Source organism: Arachis ipaensis, chromosome B05 (assembly GCF_000816755.2).
Source record: "Arachis ipaensis cultivar K30076 chromosome B05, Araip1.1, whole genome shotgun sequence".
NCBI classification, from domain to species: domain Eukaryota; kingdom Viridiplantae; phylum Streptophyta; class Magnoliopsida; order Fabales; family Fabaceae; genus Arachis; species Arachis ipaensis.
In genome coordinates, this window is record NC_029789.2 from 31,092,586 (window position 1) to 31,102,916 (window position 10,331).

The window sequence follows — 10,331 nt, forward strand, 5'->3', positions numbered from 1 at the left end:
AGTTGGACCGATCGATTTTCATCCCGTTCAACAGTTTCGAAACGGTTTTATATTTATCGGTTTTTTAAGTCGAGCCAAATCATAGAAAAACTTTGTTCAAAATCATACCAATCCGAGCGATAGGTTCGATGCGATTTTCAAAATCATGGTTTTTTTTTTGGTGACTTCAAAATCATGGTTTATACCATGTAATTCTAAGGTTCAATAATTCAACCTAACAATTATTATTATCAATTTATTATACTTTAAGCAGAGACAGCTCTAAGAATGAAACACACACACACGAAGGAGGAGGAGAATACAAACTAAGAAAAATGAGAATGAGAATGAAATGGAAGATGGAGTAAAGAGATTAGGGAGAAAATGTGAAGGGTGAGAGAGACAAGTGTTGAAGTGAAGTCATGGACTCATGGGCTTAATAAAATACAAGTTTTTGTTTTACGAAACGTGAAGTTCGTTGTTATTTTTGTTTTTTTTTTTTTAATATACAAAACTTGTTATTCATTTATTTTGGCATAGAATGAACTAATGAAGTCCAAAAAGTGTAAATTTTAATTTTTAAAATGTGAAAGTAAAAAGGGTGTATGGAAGTGGAAAGGATTAGAGGATTTGAAATTTAAAAATAAATTGAGTAAAGAATGTTGGAATTAAATAGGTAGAAATATGGATTGAAATAGGTTAAGAGAAGAATGGAGAAGTAGAGTGTATGTACGGTAGAATTTTTATAGATTTTGGTGGGTCATAATTTACTTTTAAAAGTTTGGTTTGAGATGGAATTTGTGGTGCTAGAAAACTTGAAGAGTTTAGTTTTATGCTTTCCAAGAATTGAGGTTAAACAAACTTTGTAAAAGAAGTTATGATTTTAGGATGTTGGTAAATTGAGTGAAAATGTTGCAGCGTTAATAACAGCGGACAGATAGAGGATAGGATACGGACTTATTGTGTCCCATTGATAGGCAAATTGATCAAGATGAAGGAGAGTTGGACTTAACCATTTTTTTTTCCTTCTTTTTATGTGTGTTTTCGATAGAAGATGATTCTAGAGAGTCAGATTTTATTGATTTTTATACTAGTTTGAGATCTCTAACACTTTGTTTGGATGCAAAATGGAAAATAGATAGAAAGAAAATGAATTGAAAGAAAATAGAAGAAAAAGTTAAATTTTTTTGTGTTATTTGGATGAAGAGAAAATAGAAGGAAAAAAAATAGAAAGAAAATTTTCTTTTATTTGGATGAAAGGAAAAATAAAAAAAGAGAAAATCATACCTAAATGAAATTATATTAATACCCTTTATAAATTATAATATACCAATGTTATAAACTTATAATGACAAATTTGTAATTTTACCCATTTTTTCACTCCAATCTAAGTTTTCTTCTCAATCTTGAAGAGAAAAATTTAATATGGACCCTACATGTACTTTTACATTTTCCATTCATTTTCTTTCTTCATCCAAATAATGGAAAACTAATTTTTCCATCCATTTTCTTCTCCTTCATTTTCTTTCCTTTCAAATTCTTCTAAACCAAACAAAGTGTAAGTATTCTCTGTGTGTGCATATGCACGCCTATGTCTAATTCTTTACTTGTATACATTTCTATACACGCATCTAACTCTAATCCACTTAAAACAATAAAAAAAGAGAAATCAAATTGAAGAGAAAATTAAAATAAGAGAAAGTGAAAGAGAGATTCAAAGAGTCGCCGAAAGTGGTGCGGCAGCGTAGTGGTGGCACTGAGGAGTTGTAGTGGACTGAAGAAGTGTGGTTATTGTTAATATTAAAGTGTAGTAAGTGATGCAAAGTGTGCAATGGAGAGGTGAGGAATCAGTGACATGACAGTGGTAGAGTGACCTAGAACTGCGTTTGGTTAGTGTGTCTGTTTGGGCAAGACATAGACACGGTAGAACGTGTCTGGTATTTGGTTAGTGAGACACAAAAATTGGAGATACACGCATACCCATAAGCATACACAGTATACATGTTTTTGGTGTCTCAATAAAATGGTGAGACACGGAACAAAAGCCTTGGACACAGATCTGAAATTTTATTTTTGGACCATTTTATCCTCATCAATTTTTTTAAAATTCTAAATATCTCCTTCTCTATTTACAAACCCTAATAAGTTCTGAGCCCTTGTCATTTATTTTCTGAAGCTTCGTGGATTCTCCATTGTATATATGCGTTGGTTGATTTTGTGAAACTTGTTGTTATTCTATGAAAATCTCCTTCTCCTTTTCACAAACCCTAACTAGTTCTAATCTCTTCTCCTCTGTTTTCTCCCTTTTGCAGTTTTGTAAATCTTCTTCACTTGTGTGTGTTGTTCGATGTGCTGAAGCTTTTTATTGTTCTATCACAATCTTTCTCCTTCATCTGTGCTAGAAAGCTCAGCTCAAGGTTTGAAATAATCGTAATCTTTTTGTTTGTTTGTATATTGTATTTGTATGTTGCTGTATTGGATATCCATTTTTTTTTTGAACACTTACGTGTTGGGTAATCTTCTGTTTTGGATATGTATTTTTAATGGGGTTCGGTTGGAGTATTATGTCATAATATTATGGTTCAATTTGAATCAGTTTGATGTTTCAAAATTATGAATTTGAGTCCATGTGAGAGCTTCTTGTACTTAGTCCCAATTGTAAACTTGTTATCATAACGGAGCATTGTGTATCTCCAATTGATGACTTATATTTAATTAGATCCCAATAATTTATTTGTTATTTTGTTCATGGAATCTGAGCCAGCTGGTTGATTGCTTAGTTTTGATATTTATTAGTATATTTTTACCTTGAATTTTATTTCCGATTTATAGTGCAGAAAAAATTAGCAACTGTAATAAATTAAGAGTTCTCCATTTATGTACTAAAAACTGTTAGCTTGCTAATGAGTATGTGATTATGTAATGGGTGTTTTCTCTACTTGTAGTTTAGTTAAAACGATAAAGAAAAGTTTACTCTTGAGTGTTGTCAAACTGGGTTTTAGAATTTATTTTATTTTTATGCATTTATTTTTTATTGTTTCTTAGGAAGTGATGATGGATCGTTCTGAATAAATTAAGCTATGTGTTGGATATTACTGGATCATGAGAACGCAATCTGACACGATGATGTTGTTTTTTTTAGTTACTTTATATATGTATATTAGGAATAGAAGGAGGGGTCATTCTTCAGTTGGGCGAAGAGTGAACACATTACCATTAAGGCGAGATGCATTAGATAACATCATTGGGGTGGGTGGAGATAGAAATTGCATATGAGAGTTAAGAATGAGTTTGAATGCATTTGCTAATTTGTGTGAATTGCTACAAGTTCAAAGTGGGTTAGATGATGATGGTCATGTTGGCATAGGGGAGCAAGTAGCAACTTTCTTGATTATATTAGCTCATCATAAGAAAAATCGCAGTGTACAAGTTAGGTTTTATAGGTCTGGTGAAACTGTTAGTAGGTATTTTCATAAGGTGTTAGGTTCAGTTTTGCGTGTCCAAAGTGTGTTATTTGCAAAGGCAGACCCTGTACCAGAAGATTCTATAGATCCCAGATGGAAATGGTTTAAGGTAAGGTGTTGCATAAACTTTAAATTTGTATTGGTCAACTTTATTTGTATGTAATAACTATTTTGTTTTGTCCATTTGATAGGATTGTCTAGGAGCATTAGATGGCACTTACATAGATGTCACAGTCCCAAGAGTGATAAATCTAGGTATCGGACAAGGAAATCTAGAATATCCACCAATGTCTTAGGAGTTTGCAATCGGAACATGAATTTCGTCTATGTCCTTAGCAGTTGGGAAGGATCACCATCTGATTCAAGGGTACTTAGAGATGCCATTACTCGACGTAATGGCTTGAAAATACCTGTTGGTATGTTTAAATTAATCTCTTCATAAGTGCATTAGCTATCTATTAAAGAATTACGATATACCCCTTATAATTTTTTCATCCTTCTATTTTAGGGTCTTATTATTTAGTGGACGCTGGCTATACCAATGGTAGAGGATTTTTATCTCCTTATAAAAATGTCCGGTATCATGTCAATGAGTGGGCTCAAGGTCACCGTGCACCACAAAATCGTCTAGAGTTATTTAATAAGAAGCATTCATCAGCTAGAAATGTGATTGAGCGGTGCTTTAGGCTGCTTAAGAAGAGATGGGCAATTCTACGAAGTCCCTCATTCTATCCAATTAGAATCCAAAGCCACATTATTATTGCGTGTTGTTTGTTACAAAATTTTATTCGTATGAACATGGATGTTGATCCCGAAGAAGATGCAACTCTTTTACCGGAGCATATACCCGTTGGAGATGACACTGTTGTTGATGAAGCCGACGTGATTGATGCTGTGGAAAGTAGTCATGAGTGGACTCAATGGCGTGAGGACTTAGTAACTGAGATGTGGGAAATATGGAGAGGAGAACATGGAGCGTAGAGTTTCAAAATTTTCCTAGTTTTATCATATCTGCAATTGTCGTGTACTATAAATTGTTTCTCTTGAAATTATTTGAGTTTTTTTAAGGCATAATGTATTTGCATACTAGGTTTAATTCGTTGTGTTCTAATTTGGTTGAAATTGTTGAATTATGTTGATTTTCTACTAGTGATTATTTAAATTCTGTTGCAATTGTTAATTTATTGTAGTGTTACTCTGTTACAAATCTGCTAGCCAGTATTGATTTGCTAAAATTCTGCTAGTAACTTGATATTTATTGTGTAGTTGCTGTTATTATAAGTCTGTTGTAATGCTGATAAAGATTCTGCTGTAACTGATTTATAATGTAAATAGTAATTCCGTTGGTCTGGTGCTCTTTTTCCTTTACTGTGCAACTACATTATCCAGCATCAATGGCTTCCATACCACGTCAGTGGACTGAACAGGAAACTGAACAATTTGTGGTCTTCATGGAGGAATTGATTGTTGAAGGCAAGAGGGCGGATGTCGGTCAATTTAAACCCGGGGCATTTCAAAAGCTAGCAGATAAGATGAATGAGAAGTTTCCTGGATGTGGCCTCACTGTGAAGCACATCAGAAATAAATACAAGCGACTAAAAGAAAAATATATGTATGTGGCTGAGATGTTGGGTTGTAGCGGCTTTGGATGGAATTTGGAAAAAATGTGTGTTGAAGTCGATAACAAGCAAGTATTGGAAGCTTGGGGAAAGGTATGTTTTTCATTTTTAATCACTCCTCTTGCAAGATTTTTAAGTTTACAAATCTGAATTTCATTTTTGATATGTTTATTAATGTCGACTTTGGTTTATGGTATAGGGTCGCAACGTCACACTCTACACTCCCGGCAAGCCGTTTCCCTTGTTTGAACGTCTTGGCAATATTTTTGGTAAGGATAGAGCTACCGGTGTTGAAGCATGCAGTGGCAAAGATGCTGAAGAAGATGTTACTTCGGGATCTACATTTGCTGCGGCCACAGCTGGTGGTTTAGGATTAGGCAACGAGGATATTGACATGGAGGATTTAGGTGCTGCTGGGAGTGAATTACCCAACACCTTCTCGACTTCTTTTGCTTCATCAAGCGAGAGAAATCAAGGACGTCAATCTGCAACTAAGAAAACCAACGATGCTGCAATCCTATCAAACTTGGCTGAAACTTTTAAGTCCGCAGTAGAAGATCAAGGAAAGCATGTGCAAGTACTAGCAAATGCAATGAGTGGGGTAAATGACCAAGTGAATCTGGGCAGAACTTTAAAGAGTATTGGCTTTGACACAATGGAGATTGTGCAAGTTGCAAAAAAATTTGTGCAGAATCCGGAATTGAAGGCAACCTTTTGGAGTTTGGACGAGGAAAAGGCAGCATTCGTACGAGATATAATGGAAAACTTTTAGCTATTATTAGTGTTGTTGATTTAATTAGTTGTTATCTTATTAAGGTCTATTGCTAAATACTGTGGGTACTTTGCTATAATTGAACAGGGCTTAGGTAATTGTTGTATTATTAAAGTGCAATAGCTATATATGCACCTAATTTATGCATGAACTGACTTTTATTTGTAATCTGCAACAATATGTGTTGATATTTTGGTTTATGCACCTAAGTTATGCCTCAGGTGTTTATTAATTATATTATGCAAAGTTAATTTCTGCATATTTGTAATTAATTTCTGCATTCTGTTTGTTAATTTTCTGCACTTAGGTACAGTTGAATTATAATTGTGTAGCTTTGATTCAATTTTTAGGTACAGTAAAATACTGCACTTCCTGTTGTGATTTCATACACGATGTTTACAGCTTGAGTTTCACATTCTCCTGTTACATATTAGTGCAATGCAAACAAAATATACTTCAAATACTCATTGCTGAAAGCAAACAACAGGCCAAATTAAATTTCAAAGAAACCACTTTTCATTAAATTTTCAATTCATATAATTTTCAATCATACAATTGTCTTGAATCCTAAAACTATACCAATGAAACTCTTATGCTATTGTTTCTCAGGTGTTCACTGTACAAATACAGTGCCACATAATTGAAAAAAATTACAACTTTCAAAAGTAATTTTTGTTCCAAAGTTGCAGTTGTCTCAAGCCGTTCAACATTTGATCCATGACCAAGTTCTATTTCTGCATAGCAATCAATTATTTGCATCTTATAAGCCAAAGCCAACCATTTCTGCTGCTAATCATAACTGCCTGATCCTTTGATAGCAAGCACAAACATTTCCTGCAAAAAGAAATTCAATAAACACATTCAAACTTTGAAATAAGAGACAGCTTAAGCTAAATGCATTACCACGAAAAAGCATATAGCTCAAACACCAATTTCTATTCTCAAAGTATTAGCATGAATTCACTAGTAAATGGATGGATTATAAATATGGATTTCATCAACATTTCCAACAATACTAAATAACAAAAAGCATCAACAACATGAAGCCTAATATCAATATATAATGCATCTTTCAAGATGTCACCTACACACTTCAATCTACTCAGCATTATAAGCTAAATACTTAAATATATTTAGATCAAAATTAAAATATGGATATTTGTAATTGCAAAGCATTAAGAATAGCAATACTGAGTATTGATGCAAATCAGGCTAACAACTGTAGTTAATTGCTCTTCACCATATGAAAACAAGAAAAACAACACAAACAAGTGGACAGATGTTGAAGCCATCAATCGGTTGAACACAGTACACAACAAGCAAAGCAAACCCTATCTTTAATGTGTGGTTGTTTCACCAAGATAAACGAATTTATGAATAACTTGTCCATGCTATCGTTCAAGTGTTATTTCTGCATTGATTACATTGCAGCAGAAAACAAAAGGGAAAAAGAAGAACAAGAAGAAGAAATATTCCATCCTATGAAGCACTTACCAAGTTAAGCCCAACGAACTATCATCACAACAATTGATCACCATAAAATTCTAAATGTATCAAAAGTATCGACTAAAATATCCACTAATTTGTAAAGTTTGATAAGTAAATTTTTTCAATTACTACTATTTTAAGCACCGTATTCCCAAAATTGCAGTAGCTAGATATTTTAAGCACCGTATTCCCAAAATGCGGTAAACCTTAAACCCTAAATTGCAAACTCCTAACTCTTAAAAATATAGTATAAGCTGTAAATATTATGAATGGGTATGGTAGATACCTGCCAAACGCGGAGGAGACGGCTTCTTCTTCGACGGTAATTCAACACACAGGCTTTTCATCAATGAGCCGCCTTCCTCTTTCCTTCTCGTAAACGGAACCTATCAAACACACTCGCAAAAATTAAGACCAACAATTAAGAAGAAGAAGAAGAAGAAGAAGAAGAAGAAGAAGAAGAAGAAGAAGAAGAAGAAGAAGAAGAAGAAGAAGAAGACCGCGAACCAGGGGATCGCACACGAGGGAGGAGCACCGCGAAGAAGGAGATCGCACAAGAGGGAGATTTCTGGGGGCTTGAGGTTTGAGGGAGAAAGTATCACCGCGAAGAAGGAGATCGCACAAGAGGGAGATTTCTGGGGGCTTGAGGTTAGAGGGACAAACCCTGGAATCAATTTGGGGCTCTGCCTCTCTGGCTTTTTCTTTTTTAATTATTGAATTTTTAATTTAAATTAGGAGGGTAAAATAGTCATTCTAATTATGTAGTGTTCTTGTGTTTTATTAACCAAACATAACATTAGACACTACACTAATGTCATGTTTATTATATCCAAACATCATACATAAACACAAATATTTAATGTCTATGTCTCAAGTGTCTATGTCTTAATGTCTTATAAAGATCGAGAAAGATATGAATACTAAGATATGAATACTAAGACAAGCACACATATACAAAGAATTTATTTGGGTGAGTTTTTAAAAAAATATTTTTTTTTGAGTTATTTTTTTTTAAAGATCTTATAACACATTATTTTAAAAAATCTATTTTATCCTTATTATATAAAAAAAATTCATTAATTTTATATCTATTCCTTTATCTTCTTCCATCAACATGATTCTTATTTCCAGTAAAAGAAAAAAAATTACATAATCAAAATTAATGTATAAAATGCAAATTCAAACAACAAAACAAAATTTCACATACATATATTATTAGGGTTTGTGTTAAGAAATTTGAAGAAAGCAGAGAGAGAAAAAGAGAAGAGAAATAAAATTATGAAGTGCAAAAATGAATATAAAAATAAAATTATGAGTTACAAAAATGAATGTATTTTACTTCAGTAACGTGTACTCAACCAATATATATACAACACCTTGTGCACACTTAATCAAACTATAATTAACTTACTTACTAACTTATATAATACATAAAACAAATAAAATTAAAAATAAAATAAAAATAAATAAAATAGAAACAAATCTACACATTAAAAGAGAAAAGAACAAAAAAATAAAGGTGCTAACTGCGAAAGTCAACATGTAAAGTTGACACTACATGACCGGCTTTGATTTGAATGCATGAAAATAATCTTTAACTACGACAACGGATTTGAGAAAACAACTGTTACAGAGTCAGATGTATTTTATTTTCTATAATTAACTTACTCACTAATATATATAATACATGAAAAAAATAAAATAAAAAATGAATAAAAAAGAAACAAATCTACACATTAGAAGAGAAAAGAATAAAAAAAAAAATCAAGGTCAGTCTGTGGTGCCGACTACGGAAATCAACATGTGAAGTTGACACTACGTGGCCGACTTTAATTTGGACGCATGGAAGTAATCTTTAACTATGGCAACGGGTTTGAGAAAACAACTGTTATCGAACCAAATGTATCTCATTTTTCGTTGGAGGAAGGAGGTTAATTAAGTGTGATTAAGAAGCTTAGTATGCTAATGGGCTGAACTTTTGACACACTAATGGACCAAGAGTATATGATCTGCCTTCTTTTTTAAAAACTTTTATAAATTAAAATATCATACCAAAAATTCACGTTTGAATTAATTACCATCCATGAAGTAATATAAAATAAATATCTATAGTAAGATGTAGTTGTTATTTAAAAAAAAAAAAACAACAATCATTGCTCATTATATGTTTTTTAATCAGAATTGTTACACATCTAAGTATTTTTTTTAATCCAAATTTATTCAAGTAAGTCCAACACCAACAAAAATCATTTTCATTGAAAGAGCGTCATTATATATATTTTTTCTTCTTCTCCTCCCCCCATGCTTCTTTTTTTTTCCTCGCATGTAGATTCTTTTTCTGCTTCTCCTCCTCCTCATTTTCTTCTTCTTCTCCTCTTTCTTATCGTCATCACCAACAACACTAACATTTTACTAACATCTTTATTGGTTCTGATTTTTTCTGGTGCCATCATTAAATAATTTCAGTTTATTTTTTAGTTTATTTTGGTTTATTTGTGAATTAATTTCGGTTCATTTGTGTGTTAATTTTGGTTCACTTGTGAATACAAAATTTTGTCAATACTTATTAGCAGCATCAAGTGAACCGAAATTAACACACAAATAAACCGACAATTAACCATAAATAAACCGAAATAAATTAAGAAATGAACCAAAATTATTTAATGATGGCAGTAGAGAAAATTAGAACTAATAAAGACGTTTGCAAAATGTTAGTGTTATTGGTGATAACAATAAAGAAGAAGAAGGAGGAGGAGGAGAAGGAAAAAGAGGAGAAGAAGAAGGAAAGAAGAAAAATTTGCGTGTGCAAATTTGGAAAAAGAAGAAGAAATACGAGGAGGAGGAGGAGAAGGAGAAGGAGAAAGAAACGGAGAAGGAGAAAGAGAAAGAGCGCATGATTTGAAAAATTATTATAACAACTTAAACAGATTTGGATAAGTATTTTGTTTAGATGTAGAGCTTTATTTTTTTTGAATTAGTTATCATTCATTTATAAATTTATTTATTTAT

The 10,331-nt window shown here is 32.5% G+C and overlaps 1 protein-coding gene and 1 pseudogene across 1 annotated transcript; one reads left to right on the top strand and one right to left on the bottom strand.

Annotated features, from left to right (window-relative positions):
• LOC107640452 lies at positions 3,133-4,698 on the top strand (annotated as a pseudogene).
• LOC110271977 lies at positions 6,300-8,159 on the bottom strand. The gene is made up of 4 exons (XM_021123720.1): positions 8,108-8,159; positions 7,830-8,023; positions 7,609-7,708; positions 6,300-6,668 (listed from the first exon to the last, which is right to left on the bottom strand). Exons 1-4 carry the CDS (start codon positions 8,157-8,159, stop codon positions 6,628-6,630), a joined length of 387 nt encoding a protein of 128 aa, XP_020979379.1. The 3' UTR covers positions 6,300-6,627.

What these genes read in the sequence shown, in the direction of transcription:
- LOC110271977 (XM_021123720.1), bottom strand. Translation starts at nt 8,159, where the DNA reads ATGTTTGGATATAATAAACATGACATTAGTGTAGTGTCTAATGTTATG. An exon ending in CCCTCGTGTGCGATCCCCTG is followed by an intron (nt 7,709 to 7,829) that starts GTTCGCGGTCTT and finishes TGTGTTTGATAG; the next exon opens with GTTCCGTTTACGAGAAGGAA. An exon ending in GTCTCCTCCGCGTTTGGCAG is followed by an intron (nt 6,669 to 7,608) that starts GTATCTACCATA and finishes TTCTTTTTGCAG; the next exon opens with GAAATGTTTGTGCTTGCTAT.